This window comes from Lathyrus oleraceus, chromosome 3, assembly GCF_024323335.1.
Source record: "Lathyrus oleraceus cultivar Zhongwan6 chromosome 3, CAAS_Psat_ZW6_1.0, whole genome shotgun sequence".
Taxonomy (NCBI): Eukaryota; Viridiplantae; Streptophyta; class Magnoliopsida; order Fabales; family Fabaceae; genus Lathyrus; species Lathyrus oleraceus.
In genome coordinates, this window is record NC_066581.1 from 127,762,372 (window position 1) to 127,780,516 (window position 18,145).

General features: G+C 33.7%; 3 protein-coding genes across 3 annotated transcripts; 1 reads left to right on the forward strand and 2 right to left on the reverse strand.

Annotated features, from left to right (window-relative positions):
* Nucleotides 1–386: 386 nt before the first annotated feature.
* LOC127130016 (uncharacterized) lies at nt 387–1,776 on the reverse strand. The gene is made up of 2 exons (XM_051059101.1): nt 1,000–1,776; nt 387–509 (listed from the first exon to the last, which is right to left on the reverse strand). The coding sequence occupies exons 1-2, from the start codon at nt 1,774–1,776 to the stop codon at nt 387–389; spliced, it is 900 nt and encodes a 299-aa protein (XP_050915058.1).
* A 105-nt stretch (nt 1,777–1,881) lies between these two features.
* Nucleotides 1,882–2,598, reverse strand: LOC127130017 (uncharacterized). The gene has a single exon (XM_051059102.1). It carries the CDS (start codon nt 2,596–2,598, stop codon nt 1,882–1,884), a length of 717 nt encoding a protein of 238 aa, XP_050915059.1.
* Nucleotides 2,599–15,970: 13,372 nt separating this feature from the next.
* LOC127125745 (UDP-glycosyltransferase 73C2) lies at nt 15,971–17,673 on the forward strand. The gene has a single exon (XM_051054556.1). It carries the CDS (start codon nt 16,015–16,017, stop codon nt 17,470–17,472), a length of 1,458 nt encoding a protein of 485 aa, XP_050910513.1. The 5' UTR covers nt 15,971–16,014; the 3' UTR covers nt 17,473–17,673.
* Nucleotides 17,674–18,145: the final 472 nt, after the last annotated feature.

Genomic DNA, 18,145 nt, shown 5'->3' on the forward strand with positions numbered 1-18,145 from the left:
TCTAGGTCCTTCTTCTTCTAGTTTCCTCTTCGCCTCTTTCTCTTCTCTTCTCTTTTATTCTCTCTTCTTCTCTTATTTTACAAAACTAACTCTAATCTCTAAAACTATTACTATCTTTTTAACTCATAATGGGCTTAACCCACTTATCCACCCACTATAATTAATTAGACCCATTACTAAACAATTGATATTTCTATTAATGAAATTCAATTATTCAAATAACACATATATTCAAATAATCACCAGAACACATATTTTATTAATTATCACACCAAATAATGATTAATTAAAATAAACACCTAATAAATAAATTCAGAAATTAAATCAACTCTCCCCCACTTGAAATATTTTCGTCCTAAAAAATTACCTCAAGCAAACAACTCGAATTATGAATCCCTCATCTGACTCTCAAGCTCCCACGTCACATTTCCACCAGCCGGTCCTCCCCAAACGACTTTTACCAAAGCGATCTCTTTACCATGGAATTGTTTCACCTCTCTATCTTTTATCTGTATAGGTAATGTCTCCACGGTCAAATTATCTCTAACTCAAAATCATCTAATTGGACAACATGCGAAGGATCCACAATGTATCTCCTCAATTGAGACACGTGAAACACATCATGGAGATTAGCAAGTGACGGCGGAAACGTAATTTGATAAGCCACATCACCTAATTTATTGGAAATCTGATACGGACCAATAATATGCGGCGTCAACTTACGTGACTTCAATGCTCAGCATGATTCTCTTCACTCTTAGAATAGATCAAAATATCATTGATAAACATAACAATAAACTTATCGAGATATTTATGAAAAATATGATTCATGTACTCCATAAATACACCAGGTGCATTTGTCACACCGAAAGGCATCACTGAATACTCATAGTGTCCATACCTTATTCTAAAAGCAGTCTTCTGAATATCTTTAGCTTTCACACGGATCTGATGATACCCAGACCTCAAATCAATTTTGTTAAACACAAAAGCAACAACCAACTGATCCATCCAATCATCAATCCTCGGAAGCAGATATTTATTCTTGATAGTAAACTTATTCAGTTGTATGTAATCCACACATAACCTCATAGTACCTTCTTTCTTCTTAACTAACAAAACAGGTGCACCCCGCGGTGACACACTCGGACAAATAAACCTCTTATCAAAAAAATCCTCTAGTTGACTCTTCAACTCTTTCAACTCAGATGGTGACATCCGATACGGAGCCATCGATACCAGACTAGTACCAGGAATCAAATCAATCATGAACGCAACTTCACGTTCAGGTGGAAAATCATTAACCTCATCAGGAAACACTTCAGGAAAATCACGAATAACTGGAAATTCACCCATTGTTCCATTTTCACTAAGCTTCAAACTTGCCACCAACATAAACACTTCAGCACCATCTTGCACAAATTCATTCACTTGTTGAGTAGACAGGAATAAATCACTCTCCTTCTCTGGCTCAAGAAAAAGAACAGGTTTCGTAAAATAATTGATATAGACATGGTTGGCCCTCAACCAGTCCATTCCCCAAATAACACCAAGTTGACTCAATGGAAGACACACTAAATCAACTTCAAAATCTTTATCACAAATATTCAACGTACATTTCAAACAAACAGATGAAGTAGTCACTAAACCCATAGCCAAAGTATCAATAACCATGCTTCCACGTATAACAGATAATTCAAGATTCAATCTCTTACCCCAATCAAAAGAAATAAAAGAATGTGTCGCACCGTTATCAATAATAGCAATCAAAGGCATATTATTAATAAAGCGCGTACCTCGAATCAATCTCTCCTCATCATAAGTATCAGCATCGGACAATGCAAACACTTTCCCTTTGGCTTGCTCCTTCTTCAGCTTGTTTCATTTGGTACTAATGTGCCCTTGCTCACCACAGTTGTAGCAAGTTACATTCGAACCAACTCTACAATCAAAAGATTTATGACCTTGCTTGCAACACTTGAAATAAGTCATATCGCCCTTAGGACACTCGGGAGCACGATGTCCCTCAACACCACATCTGAAGCACTTGATAGGAGTGTGAGATCCTCCCCCACTTGGATTCTTGCCATCACCAGCTTTCTTCTTACCATCATACGACTTCCCTTGGAATTTCCCTTTTCCTTTCTTATCATGCAAGAACTTGTAATGAGCAGCACTCTCACACCTATCCTCATCATAGATCCTACTCTTGTTAATCAACTCAGAAAATCCCGTAATCTGTTGGTAACCCATTGCCTTCTTGATATCAGGTCTCAATCCATTCACAAACTTAGGACACTTGGATCTCTCAGCATTAGTATTATTGTAATGGGGACAAAATTTGATCAACTCCTCAAACTTTGCAGCATACTCAGCTACGGTACCATTACCTTGCTTCAACTCAAGGAAATCAATTTCCTTCTTTCCACAAACATCTTCTGGAAAATACTTCTCCAGAAAAGCATCACGGAAAAGTCCCCAAGTCACTTCAATGCCATCCTCATCAAATCTCTGAAAAGTGTTGCGCCACCAATCCACAACTTCTTTCTCAAGCATATGAGTGCCAAATTGCACCTTTTGCGCATCTGAATAATTCATAACTCTAAATATTTTCTCAGTCGCCTTCAACCACTCTTGAGCTTTGTCAGGTTCATGAGCTCCTTCAAAAGTTGGCAGATTGTTCCTCTAGAACTTCCCAAAAGCACGGAACTCATCAGCATCACACTCCCGATCACCAGCATTCATTTTCGGAATGGCACCATCCAAGAGGGTCAATGCCTCCGCAATCATATCATCGTTCCTTCCAGCAACCACCTTCCTGCTATACCAACCAAATAACCACAACAACAAGGATTGTTAAACAAACCGTATTGATTGTGTCATACACACAAATCAGATACAACATAATCAAACAAACTCATAACCTGTCTGAATGACCGACCGTGCTCCGATACCACTAATGTAACACCCCCCAAACTACTACTACTCAAATACAGCATACAATTGCATAATCAGAGTAAATTGACGCATGCATACACGTGGGCATCACATTTACTTCTGCTAGAAACAACACATGCCATGGTCACATACAAGTGACACAGATTATAAATCAAAACCAAATAACCAACATGCGAACTCACACAGCATAATAACATCTCTCTTCATAAATGGTAAATAATGATGATTCCCATAAATCATCTAGCATAAAATATCGTTTTGGGCTCTAAGGCCACTCAACAACAGAACCAATATATCCAAATAACAAGATAAAAGAGAGCACAATAATATCTCTCAATATCAAAACAATGACAAATAATCACATAAACCTAAGTGTTACATGACCAGAGCATTATAGGCTACCTAGTCAAAACACAACAAGAACTAGCCTCCGAATCTAATCCTTGTGTGAAGCACCACTATCTCTGGTACCTACGATGTCGCGATAGAACATCATTCCAACAGAAGGGTGAGAATTCAAATAATTATAGAAAAACATAATAATATGAAATGCATAACAACCATACATATATTATTAGAATTTGTTACGCTTCATACAAACATGCATCATATCATCTTATTAAAGAATCACATGTTTATCATCTTACGACATGGCTTAACAATCCACAAGTATTCATTTATAAATACTAAATGATGTACAAAAGTCATATTTCACAACATATCGATTTCATGCACATATTATCATCCATCATCATTTAAAAATCATCGTCACATATGGATACAACTCTCACATGATTCCATAATGTATACAAGTCACCATTTCTCACATATATCACAAATATGCACACATATCACATCAATAACACATCAACAATTCATATCAAATGGATCACCTAAAATCCACGTATATGCATATCTACCAAAATCATATCCACACAATCATATCACATAATCACACAAACCATAATTCACACCGACATGTGCGACTCAATGTGTGACTCAATGTGATATGCATGTGGATCCCATCCGTTATCATTTCTGCCTTACCGGGCGTCTCTCAAATAAACTAGATAACCACCTCTAAATCTCGATTCAGCCTTAAGCTTTCAAACCCCATTTGATGTTAGGTTTGGGACAAGCAAATAATCTACGCGAGATTACCCAATGTCGCCTCTTTCATACACTCATGCTAGTGTAAGTGCGCAACAACAACAAGACTCATGCAATTAAGACGATCGCAACCCCTTAATCATACATAAGCATACCAAATCCAATATTTACACAACATACACCTAACATGACTTCAATCCCAAACAATACATCAAATATCATTCATCATCTCATCACAACACATTAACATGAAGCAAACAAGTCAATTCATGTTATTCATCAAGTGTTATTCTTGATGGCGCATGGATGATGGCGCATGGATGATGGATAAGAGTTGTTGGATATTGGATGATGGATACACAACACATTAACATCTCATCACAAGTGTTATTCTTGGTGGCGCATGGATGATGGATAAGAGTTGTTGGATATTGGCTACTGTGATGATTTAGTTGTTAAAGATGATAAAAGAGATTGTAAGAATAAGGTGATGATATGTTAAGATGAATAAAATTATGGAAAATCAAATGAAAGAAATATGGTGTATGCATGGTTACTGTTCGGTGGATTCATGAAGAAAATGGTGCATCACCTTTTCTGTTTTCATGAAGAATTCATTTCATTCTATTTTTTTGAAATGTGATTTGAGAGAAGAAAACTCATGCACCGTTTATCAATTCAGTATCCATCCGGTTCTTTGCTAATGCTCAACTATATATACTATATTACCTAGGGCTTTCTAAAATTAAAATGTCAAAAATGACCCTAGTCTAAATATTTTTGTTTAGTAAAAATTAAATTTTAAAACTAAATGAATTAAAAATAAATATTTTTAAATGAGAAAAATAAAATCAAAATAAATACATTGAAAAATATATTTAATTGCTACGAACACGTTGACAGAAAGACAAAAATAAATGGATTCAAAATGAATAAAAATTGGACGCAAATATGATCCAAAAAAAATTAAACTGAATGCACCAAAATGACCAGCGCGAAATAAACCTCTCAAAAACATACATATTTTTGTCAAATTTTGAAACGGAAAATGTTCGGTTAAAACTCTCAGACGAATCAAAATGTGACCAAAAAATTAGTCGAAAAATAAATCGAGCACACCAGGTTAAACTACGTGAAACATAGATTAATAAAACTGATGTCTGCAAGTTTGATTTTGAACTTTTTCACCCGCTATTTTGACACACATTTGATAATTGATTCAACCAGTTTGCCTGTAGATCCGGAAATTTATTTCGACTGACATTCTAGGCATTATGCGGTATTGAATGCATGATATGATATGCATAGATGTGACAACTATGATGAATGTACGGAATCAATGATTCAGGGTCAAAATCGGGGTGTGACAACCACAAACAAACTATATATACAATCACCAGATATGACTCAAATGAGAAAAGTGAAAAGGACTTGAAACATAAACAAGTTGCATGAAATGTAAATGGAAATCAATGATAAAGGTACTGAAATATGAATTGCATAAAGTAAATGATTTGAAAGTAAAGCAACATTAGTAAAATTAGTCAATGGTTAGTCAAATGTTAGTGATGATTTTTAATTGATTAAGTCATTCTATGGAGAACACTCAACCATTCATTCACAAGTATGAATCCTTGAATGAAGACATCATCCATGAGAAGTGCTCAAACTTTGATAAATCAATAAGTATGCCACTAACTCTTATGAATGGAAGAAAGGTCAAGTTCCCATACAATGCCATGAAGAATGGGAGACTTACAATCTCTCTTACTAGAATGTTATTCCTTGAGGGACAAATTTAGCTATATGTTAAGCAATCGTAATTTGACTTATGTAGAAGTCACAACTATCTGTGTCGGGAAATAAAAATATAGGTGTTAATGCATGTTAGATATTTGGCACAAAGAACCAAACTCCTAAAACACACCACAAACTAAAAGAAAATGGGGAAGACCTATCTCAGTCAAACATGTAATAATTCATCTGGCACAAGGTCATTGATGAATCAACTAGCATTTAGACATTAGAGAAATCATTGGTCAAATGAAAGATTGGAAAAGAATAGGGATGAAGATGAAGAGGGAAGGGGAAATAGAAAAACAAATTGATCATCGAAGGAATTTCATATTTTTTGGTGAAAGTCCCATATTTTTTGGATAAAATATGAATTTAATACGAATTAAACAAAATAAGCTAATAAAAATATAAAATCAGAAATTAAAAGAAATTAAAAAAAAACAAGGCCCATCAGATCACCCTCATTAATTGAGGTGGCAGACCTAATGGCCAAGCCCGCGCATTCCATGGTGCATTGCAGTCAGCGCGTGGCACAAGAGGTAATCAGAATGAGCGGTCTTGAGTAGAACGTGGACATAAGATATCAACTTAATCAAGCAAAAACACAAAAAAGAAAAATATCAAATTTATTTTTATAGTGGTTTGCTGTTAACGAAGCTACCTCAAGTCCACCATACCAAGGTGATTTCGCATTCTCAAGAAGGACTTAATCCACTATAATCAAAACCTGATTACAAACACCACAAAGACAAATTGTCCTTGTCTTCTTGAGTCTATCTAACTAAAACCTAGTCACTCAAGGAAAACCACTATAACATATTTGAGATTTACAAGTTGTGTTTACAAAGAGTGCTTCTAAGAAAGTAGATTAACATAAGTTAATACAATGAATATTTCTCACATAGTAACGAGCAAAAACTCTTGTGGTTTTACAAAAAAATATACACAAAAAATATTTAATTTAGCAAGAACGTGTGTATGTTCAGTAGCGTGAGCGTTATCAAAGCATTAGCAACTTATTCCAATATTCAAGTCTCCTTTATATATGCATATAAAAAAACCGTTGTAGGGTATAATTGGAATACTGAATTCCAGTTGTCTCTTTCATAACGGTTTGCATACGGGAGGCAAAATGGTACAATAGTACTATCCTTAGCCCATAAAATCAGGGTAGTAGAGGAAAGGGTGATCTTGTACTACATACTATTTTCTTGACGCAAACCCTTTTGATCTTATCTTCTAATCTTCAAAGGCTTCTGATGAAATGATTTTGATGCATGTTTAGGAGGATTAAGAGACAAATTGATAGAATCTTCAGAGTCTTGACACAGTTCCTTAAAACATGGTCTTTAGAGTCTTCGGATCTTATTCTTCAAAGTCTTCAGAACTTGAGCGCAGAATCTTGAAGACAGACAACCCTTCAGAGGCTTTTCAATTAGAGTCATAGTTAGAATATTTAACATGAACATTCATCAAAATCGTTGTTTAAGAGATTTCTAGAACTTGACAACATCTTGTAAAGCATATGAATCTCCTCAGAGTCAGAGTGTGTTGATTCCATAATCTAATGACGTCACTTGTCATTGCTTCAAAGTCAGAACCTGTTAGAAAAAGCTACACGCTAGATAAAAATCATTAGAGTACATAATTATTCTCTAAGAAACAATGCATGGCTATCATCAAAACTAAAGGCCAGATGCAAAACCAAATCTTATTCTAACAAGAAGTACCTGGAGTATGGTTGATATGAGTATACAAAGTCAAAAAAGTTTAAGGTTAGCAATGTCTTGCATATGTTGTACGTTAGGTTGTTGAGACAACCAAAAAAGAAGAATGATGGAAGCAATGAATGAGGGTTTAGGGTCCGTTTGTCTATGTGTTTTGGATGTTTGTTTGAAGTTAATGTTTATGTTTCCCTTATTATGTAATATCCATAAAATGAATGAAAAATTTCATGAAGTTTCTTTCAATTAGATTATGTGCAAATGTTTATTTTAGATAATATTTGTTAGAGTTTTCAACCCGTTTTTACTAATGCTAAACCTAAGTTGGTAAAACATTCATGATAGGAATGATAAAACAATCATATACATAACTAAAACATATACAAAATATTATTATAACTTACGATGTGAAGATTTTGGTTGCAACATATGTTGTATGGGAGGTGCTTATCGAATTGGCCATGATTATCTAAATAAAAAAATATATTGATTAACAATATTTCAATTATCAAAATGGAAAAACAATTGATCAGGAGAAACTAAAGCCATTTTTGAAAACATATGCAAGTGAAAAAGAACTCATAGAACATGAAAGACATTTCAGTGAACTAAACCAACTGTTGGAATAAGAACAAATGTGAAAAAGAAGAACAAACATATCTCAAATGTGATGACTTTTAATGTTCGAGTATTGATGAATGCCAACTGTTAGAAGTGTTTTGATGAAGGTTACGATGAAAATCGTTTACAGTTTTTGCAAAGAGTTGATAGGTAATGAAAAGTTAGAGTCTAATTCTCAGAAGTATTTCGTACAAAAGAGAAATTACGTTGGTTTTATTAATAAACCGACATGTATGTTTTAATTTAAAAAAAATAATACCATAGCACCATATTCTGAAAATACATTTAAAATATCTATTACGTCCTTTTTTGAAAAAATGAATGCAAAAAATATTACTTCTTAGTTGAGTTATGTATCTAAGGTTAATACTAATAAAAAAGGAAAAATATGATTAACATAAAATGTAGTAAATGAGATTAAAAAAGGAACTCCCTTATAGGTTTTATATATATATATATATATATATATATATATATATATATATATATATATATATATATAGAACATGATGCATCTAAAATATATTTCCTCAGTTTTTAAATGTTCAAAATAAAAGCATCGTCGTGAAATGTTTTATTTTTAGTAATGCTCCTTGTACCTTTTTCACGGGATTTCCTTATATATTAGTCGTAGGCAAATGCGAAGCTAGGTGTGTGAGAGCATGGATGTGCATGGATAACCATTTCATATGAACCAATCCATTTTTATGGTTATGGTGTATAAACCAAACCACTTCCCACAAAAATCAATTTAAAATTTAGAACCGGTTCCGAACTGATTTAAAACCGAATTTAAATGGGCTTTGATTTTAATGAAAAATATTTAATTTAATTTAAATTTCATTCCACTATCTCTGGTACCTACGATGTCGCGATAGAACATCATTCCAACAGAAGGGTGAGAATTCAAATAATTATAGAAAAACATAATAATATGAAATGCATAACAACCATACATATATTATTAGAATTTGTTACGCTTCATACAAACATGCATCATATCATCTTATTAAAGAATCACATGTTTATCATCTTACGACATGGCTTAACAATCCACAAGTATTCATTTATAAATACTAAATGATGTACAAAAGTCATATTTCACAACATATCGATTTCATGCACATATTATCATCCATCATCATTTAAAAATCATCATCACATATGGATACAACTCTCACATGATTCCATAATGTATACAAGTCACCATTTCTCACATATATCACAAATATGCACACATATCACATCAATAACACATCAACAATTCATATCAAATGGATCACCTAAAATCCACGTATATGCATATCTACCAAAATCATATCCACACAATCATATCACATAATCACACAAACCATAATTCACACCGACATGTGCGACTCAATGTGTGACTCAATGTGATATGCATGTGGATCCCATCCATTATCATTTCTGCCTTACCGGGCGTCTCTCAAATAAACTAGATAACGACCTCTAAATCTCGATTCAGCCTTAAGCTTTCAAACCCCATTTGATGTTAGGTTTGGGACAAGCAAATAATCTATGCGAGATTACCCAATGTCGCCTCTTTCATAGACTCATGCTAGTGTAAGTGCGCAACAACAACAAGACTCATGCAATTAAGACGATCGCAACCCCTTAATCATACATAAGCATACCAAATCCAATATTTACACAACATACACCTAACATGACTTCAATCCCAAACAATACATCAAATATCATTCATCATCTCATCACAACACATTAACATGAAGCAAACAAGTCAATTCATGTTATTCATCAAATTCACCAATTTACATCATCACGTACATAATTTCAAGTATTATGTTTCTTCACAAAATCCATCTAAAACCATCCAATACATGCCAACCAATAGAAAACATGTCATTCCCATTCACCACACATAAAACATACATCCATATTAGGATTCTTTTGATAAAATATTAATCTACTCTTATCAAAATGAATATCACGTTAAAGATAAAATTCTTAGCTTCGTAACGGTCCAAACGGCACCTCAAACAGAGTTACGGTTCAAAAGTTATTGAATTTACAAGTTTTTCAAAATGCTGTCCAAAACCAGAAAATTTGTTGTTGCAAAAATGTTGTTGTCCAACACAAATTTTCATCATAAAACCACATTAATCCATCATTTTTCATGAAATAAATAGTTATATAACCTATATATATCATATAGCAACTAATTTTCCCCGAAATCCCAAATCAACCATTTTCAAGTGAAACTCAAACATGCAATTATACACCAAATCATATTCTATACACATGCCCATTTATGGAATTCAATATAGAAATATCATAACATAACATAAACATCAATTTCATGGATTAAAACATAAACACATGTTAGGGTTTCTCAAAATCAAAATTCTCAAATCCTAAGTTCATGATATCTAACCCACATACATTACGTTTACCCATAACCACTTGAAATCCCACACTTACCTTATATGAAATCTCTAGGTCTTTCTTCTTCTAGTTTCCTCTTCTCCTTTTTCTCTTCTCTTCTCTTATATTCTCTCTTCTTCTCTTGTTTTACAAAACTAACTTTAATCTCTAAAACTCTTACTATCTTTTTAACTCATAATGGACTTAACTCACTTATCCACACAGTCTAATTATTAGGCTCATTACTAGACAATTTCTATTTCTAGTCATAAAATTCAATTATTCAAATAACACATATATTCAAATAATTCAAATAATCACCAGAATACATACACTATGCCAAAAACTGGAATAGACAGCGCACCTTAGAGGGCGCTTTATTACAAAAGCGCACTCTAAAGTGAAGCGAAAAAATAAGGAGCGAACAACTGGAATAGACAGCGCACTTTAGAGGGCCCTTTTGTAATAAAGCGCCCTCTAAGGTGAAGCAAAAAAATAAGGAGGAGATAGAGGGACAACAATACAGGGCGCTTTTTAGAAAGCGCCCTCTAAGGTTACCCTTAGAGGGCGCTTTTAAAAAAGCGCTCTATAAGTCCATGTGTATTTCCAGTTTATAAAGCGCTTCGCTTTCATAAGCGCCCTCTTAGGCCCCCTTTAGAGGGCGCTTTTTTTCCACAAGCGCCCTCTAAGGTCCCCTTTAGTAAACATTAAAATTATAACATACTGCGCGTTTTGTTATTTCACTCTCTGTTATTTTCGTTCTTTTTCACGTTAGGGTTCTCACTGCTACGATTTTCGCTACTTCTAAGGCTTTCTCCTTCCACCTCTGTTAGATCTATGACGTTTCCTCCTTCTATTAATTCGTTGTTAGCTGTTCGATTTTGACACCATAGGTATTTTTCTAATCTTCATATTACTTGGTTTCTCTTCTGACGTTCGCTATTGTTCATTTTTGGTTTCATTTTTCTTGGTTCATACATTTATTGAGTATTCTCAGAAAAAAAAAGGATGGGAAGTGGGTTGACCGTCATGCAGAGAAAACACATGTAAGTACTTTCTCGCTTTAGGAGACATTAGTTTAAGGAAGTGAAGTATAGCTGCATGATAAATGAATGTGGAAATGAATATAGTTGCATGATAAATGTGTGATTCAGAGGCAGTGATATGAGTACTAGTTTGAAACATAAGTGAGGGTTAGTCAATTAGTCATTGACAAGTAGTGTGTAAAATCAACCACAAGAGAGGGAAATGTTTATTTTGAATACTTCTAATGAAAATAACTAAAGAAATTGACATCTTGTTTTGTACAAGAAGAAAGGGATTCTGGTGATTTGTTGGATTGCAACATCTTTTGAGCTTAACAAATTTGGCTTAGTTATGTTTTCTTGCATTTGGATGCATGTTGTGAACTCATATACTTCATGTATATTTGTTTTTAGTGTAATTGATGAATAGAACATTTGAAATTTTGCATTGGTAGTTCATTGACCTCAGGAACATAATGCATAGTAGTGTTATTAGGTATTATGCTTCAATTGCTCTCTTGGATTCACCAACAAAAATTGATTATTCTACTTTGAAACTTGTATTAACTATGAATAAGTTGACAAAATATTTTTAAATAATAGTTGGAAGGTTTTGTGAAAATTTGTATTTTATTGTTTTTAAACATGTACATTTTGATTTTATTGACAATACAAGTAACAACATTCACTTCCCCTCCCTCCCACTTCCCTAAGTTTTTGTGAAATAGGATTTAAAGATGATATATAAAGATGTCACTGAGATTTGGATAGTATTCTGTACACGGGTTTTATGAAACATTATTTAAAGATGTCACTGAGATTTTGATAATTGTTGAGTTTCATTATGAAATTTGGATTTGTTTGTCTCTTCCAACCAAGAAAAGAAAGAGAACTTAGTGAAAAAGGTACAGGTCAAATGATTTTAATTGTTTTCTTTATTACAGGTAAAATGGCTTTTATTACAGCAAATCGAGTCAGTTGCATAAAAAAAAAGGTATAAACACAATTATATGATATTTATGCATAAAAAATGTTAATTCTTGATCTTATACTTCACCTAACTAATTTTATGATATTTTAGGTTCATGCTATTGATATTGAACAAAAAGAGGTTGTTGCTAAGAAGACTGCGGCTAGCAAAAAAAAAATACATCTCAGAGATGCTTTTGCTACTTAGTTTTATTTCTTTTTAAGTTATGAATTGGTTGTATATTTAGAATCTTTAGAAGTTAAACGATTATATATCAGTGGATTGTTGTATATGTATGGATTGTTGTATATAAGGCTTGTTGAATGCAATGTGTGAAAAATGGCTTCAAATTATACAGTTTTAGGTGTACTGCTTCAATATACAGGTTGTCTAAAATAAATAAAAAAATATAGCGCTTTTTAAAAAAATAAATTTAAATAACCACCCACTTTAGAGGGCGCTTTCCAAAATAAGCGCCCTCTAAACCCTTTAAATTTCCACTTTAGAGGGCGCTTTCCAGTAAAAGCGCCCTCTAAACCCTTAAAAGTTTCCACTTTAGAGGGCGCTTTCCAGTAAAAGCGCCCTTTAAACCCTTAAAAGTTTCCACTTTAGAGGGCGCTTTCACCAAGGAAAAAAAGCGTTGTCTTTACCTATGCCAGCGCCAGATTAGAGGGCGCTTTAAAGCGCTGTTATAGGCCAAAAAAAGCGCCCTCTTTTCCCTTATTTGGCGTAGTGATATTTAGTTATTTATCACACCAAATAATGATTAATTAAAATAAACATATAATAAATAAATACGGAAATTAAATCGGGGTGTTACATTAACCATGGCTGAAAGTGTCAACATGTAAGACTGAAAGGGAACAATGAGTAGGGTGATTGTTAAGAAAAAGGTGTAGCCATGGTTAGTTTTATCAGGGCCCCATGGTAGGCCCCACTGTACTTGATGTATGGTGATTAGGGCTTGCCCATGGTGGCAAGAAGTCCTGTATGGTGGAATTTAATGATGGTTAAAATCTCGTGATCACGTGAGGTGAAAGACTCTATTTTTAAATGGTGTACTAAGGTATAAACAAATGTGAGTGTGATTTGTATGAGTTAAGATTTGTCCATTCTCTCCCCTTGGGAAGAGGTATTTATAAAGGCCTATTAGGACTAGAGTTTGAGTAACCCTTAGGGGAGGAAACCGTTCCCTCGTGATCAGGGATAATTGTTAACCATCTAATCTTAACCGGATAATGGTGGACTCCCTCTCCTTAGACTAACGACATTACACACATCATCGATGTCAAGGGTGAGCCATCTGTTATGGCGAGGATATCTCTTTGGTGACACCACACTTAGGCATAGGCGCCCTTGTTGAGGACACTCAAAAATATAACACTACACATATCATGAATCATTGTGGATCTTCCTCTAAAAGTTTTTGATATCTTTATTTTGTCTATATCCTAAATATTTTGCATTCTAAATTAGATCCTAAAGATGAAAATGTGTGTTTTATTGGCTATGCTTCAAATAAAAATGGTAACAAACTTTTAACTCGGTTACAAACAAAATTTATAAGAGTATTGATATCCACTTTGTTGAAAATCAATTTTTTTTCTTAAAAATTCTCTTAGGTGGGGTAATGTAAGTGTAATAATAAAGAAGATAAATTTTGGAAAACTTTACTCGTTAACGATGAAATTGTGATTAAAAATCATCCAAATGCTAAGATAAAAGAAACTAAAATGCTTAAATTGAATTTCCAAATAATAGAACATCTAAAATAGGGGAGAAATACTAATTATAGATCATAGTTTAATACTTCAAGTATATTTTCAAAATAAGTTTCACAAAGATACTACAGATACTACAGGTCCAATTCTCTCTCCGGCAGAAATCTAATATGGTTTACCTAATGAAGGTCTTTCAGATAATACATATTTTTTCTTCATATGATAAGTCGTCTTTTTCATCCAATGATTTTCCGATTTTTTTCTTTCTTGATATTAAGATTCAATTTACTATGACGAAAAATATTCTTGACCTCAACGTACGAATTATTGAGAGGAAATGTTCTCGAAGATGCACTAAACACGCCATGTCTAATTACTTATCCGATGACAAATTATCACACAATCATTGGGCATATTTGTTTAGGATTTACAATTTTTCTCGCCAAAACTATTTATTGAGAATTAGATGATCCAAATTGGAAATTAGCACTGAAATAAGAGATGGATGCTTTGAGGAAAAATAATACTTAGATTATGAATGATCTACCTCAAAACAAAAAGGCACAGCAGGATGTACCTTTACGTTGAAATGTTATGTTGATGGAAGTCGGGAAAGTTACAAATCAAGATTCGTAGCAAAATGTTTCACTCAAACTCATGGCATAAGACTACCAAGATACTTTTGCTCTAGTTGCTAAACTTAATTCCATCAAAATTCTTATCTTTCTTGTGGTAAATTTCAACAGCCATTACATCAATTTAATGTTAAAATATTTTAAATTTAAATGCACTTTTATTCTCCCTATTTAAGTATTTTTAACTGTTTCGTTCATATATTTTGCACTTGTGATAATGAGGACTAAGATAAAAAAAATTATTTTTTATGACATGGTGCAGTAGTGACTAGGATAATTTATTAATTATTATTTTTTATTAAATAAATTAATCCTACAGAAGCCCAATTCAATCCTACAGAAGCCCATTCAAGATGATATCACTAATGTCCTATTTACATAAAAAGATGTGGGAGTTAATAAACAATTGTCTCTGCTTCTCTCATATTCCAAATGAATTTAATGGTTAATGGCAATGCTGAACCATACAAAATAGACAGTGATGAATATCTAACTACTTTCAACATTAACCACTGTGTGTTCTTCAAAGTATCAGCTTCATCTTCTTCTTTTCAAGCTCTCGTATTTGACTGCAATGGTGTCATCTTGAAAGATTTGGAGTTACTAGCTCAAGATATTGTAGCTGCTAAGTAGAAGAAAGGTTGAGGTTCTGTCACAAGGTTAAGTAGTACCATGAATACAAAAAATCTACTACCATGAATATTTTACAAAATTAGCTTAGCATGTAAAGACATGGTTCTACTCTGATGTCATATATCCAAGAAAAGTTGTAACTTTATGTACATAAATATGTCGACTATTTGTCCAAGTGTAACTAAGGGAAATATTACTACAATGAGAACTAATCATTAAAGAATATTGCAATAAAACAAACAAGAATTAAGTGTTAAACTTGACTTTAAAATTTCAACTCTTCTAGAAACACGAAGTTGGTATGCTATCATAATCTTGCATAGGTAAGCACTTACGTAATCTTCCATAGATTCCTCTCTATATCTATTGATTTGATTCCATTATAGAAATCTTCATTCACTCATTCCCACAAAAATGGAATCCCAAGAATCTCAACTTCACTTTGTGTTATTTCCACTTATGTCCCCAGGCCACATGCTTCCTATGATAGACATAGCAACAACATTAACACAACAAAACAACATCATCGTTACCATTGTCACCACTCCACACAACGCTTCTCGTTTCTCACTATCTTCTCACAATATCCGAATACTTCAACTTCAATTCCCATCTCAAGATGCAGGCTTTCCAGAAGGGTGTGAGAATTTCGACATGCTTCCATCAATGTCAATGGGCTACACTTTCTTCGCCGCGGCGAATACCCTTCTTCAAGAACAAGCAGAACAAGCTTTTGAAAAGCTTACACCAAAGCCAAATTGTATAATTTCTGATGTTGGTTTTCCTTACACTTCTCAAATTGCTAACAAATTTGGAATTCCAAGAGTTTCTTTTTATGGGGTTAGTTGCTTTTGTCTTGTTTGGCAACAAAAAGTGGTTATCTCTAATGTTATGGAGAAAATAGCAACAGATTCTGAGTATTTTCTCATACCTGATATCCCTCACAGAATTCAGATCACGAAAGCACAACCCCCGTCGTCATCGAACGATGGCAATTGGAAGGAATTTGTGGATAAAATGGTTGCAGCTGACATGGTTTCTTATGGTGCTATTGTGAATTCTTTTGAGGAATTGGAACCTGAATATGCAAGTGATTTTAAGAGAACTAGGAATGATAAAGTTTGGTGTGTTGGTCCTGTTTCACTTAGAAACAAGAATCACTTAGATATGGCACAAAGAGGGGAAAACAACAAAGTAGCTTCTTCAATTGAAAATTGCTTAAAGTGGCTTGATTTGCAAGAAACGAATTCGGTTATCTATATATGCTTAGGAAGTATATGTAATTTAACTTCTTTGCAGTTCATAGAGATTGGTATGGCATTAGAAGCATGTGAAAGGCCATTCATTTGGGTTATTAGGGAGAGAAACCAAACAGAAGAGTTGAATCAATGGATCAAGGAATCGAGTTTCAAGGAAAGGACTAAGGAGAAAGGTTTGTTGATAAAAGGTTGGGCTCCTCAAGTATTGATACTGTCCCATCCTGCGATTGGGGGATTCTTAACACATTGTGGTTGGAATTCCACGTTGGAAGCAATATGTGCTGGTGTGCCAATGATTACGTGGCCGTTATTTGGCGACCAGTTTTTCAATGAGAGGTTTGTTGTGGAAGTGTTAAGAGTCGGCGTGATGGTTGGAGTGGAGACTCCGGTGAATTGGGGAGAGGAAGAGAATGTTGGTGTGTTGGTGAAGAAAGAAGACATTGAGAGGGCTATAGAGAAGTTGATGGATGGCGCGAGTTATGAGAGTCAAGAGAGAAGAAAAAGAGGTATAGAGCTTGTAGAGATGGCTAAGAGAAGTGTAGAAGAAGGAGGGTCTTCTCAATTGAATGTTACTTTGTTAATTCAAGATATTCTTCAACTCTCAACTAAGTAGATTGATTTTGTTTGAAGCATTTTTTTATTTTTTATTTTACTTAAACAGTTGATGATTATAGCTTCTTTTTTTTCTAGTTATGTGGTATTTTTGGTTTAAGAGAAGTTGAAAGTTTAATTTTGATGATTTTGTATATTTAGTGAACTGCTTCTATATTATGTTGTGAATGATCATATTTTTTGGTTGTTTGGTTGTGATTCATTTCGTATGTCAGTGTGTTATATGAGGAATACAAGCAAGCCAAAGCTACATATTCATTAAAATAGAGTTGTTAGATAGATAAACTAATAAAGATTACAATTTTTTTTTGAAGTTATAATTAAATTGATAAAGAAAAGGAGGCTCAAAGGCCCTATTTCTTTGGGGCTATTTTTACCCGATTTAAGAAAATAAAATTTTCAGAAATGTTTGAAAATATTATACATGCTCAGGCCGAACTTGTGCAAGCTCAGGCCAAACATGAGTGAGTTTAAGGCGAGTTTGGCAGACTAGAGGTCATATGGAGAGCGATCTCTCCATGTATCTTATTAGGTCTTATTTATAGTTGTGGCGTGTTTAAACACGTTATGAGGAAGTTAGTGGGATTCCCTCATTCGTTTCCACGCTCCTCTGATTTAAGGAGACATACAATCCATTTTCTCCCACTAATAGATTAAACTAATAAATATAGAAG

Excerpts from the sequence above, each read along its gene's own strand:
- LOC127130016 (XM_051059101.1), bottom strand. The coding sequence starts at position 1,776 with ATGCCTTTGATTGCTATTATTGATAACGGTGCGACACATTCTTTTATT. Across the intron at positions 510-999 it reads ATGATTGGATGGATCAGTTG|ATAAAAGATAGAGAGGTGAA; the intron begins GTTGTTGCTTTT and ends TTACCTATACAG.
- LOC127130017 (XM_051059102.1), bottom strand. The coding sequence starts at position 2,598 with ATGAATTATTCAGATGCGCAAAAGGTGCAATTTGGCACTCATATGCTT.
- LOC127125745 (XM_051054556.1), top strand. The coding sequence starts at position 16,015 with ATGGAATCCCAAGAATCTCAACTTCACTTTGTGTTATTTCCACTTATG.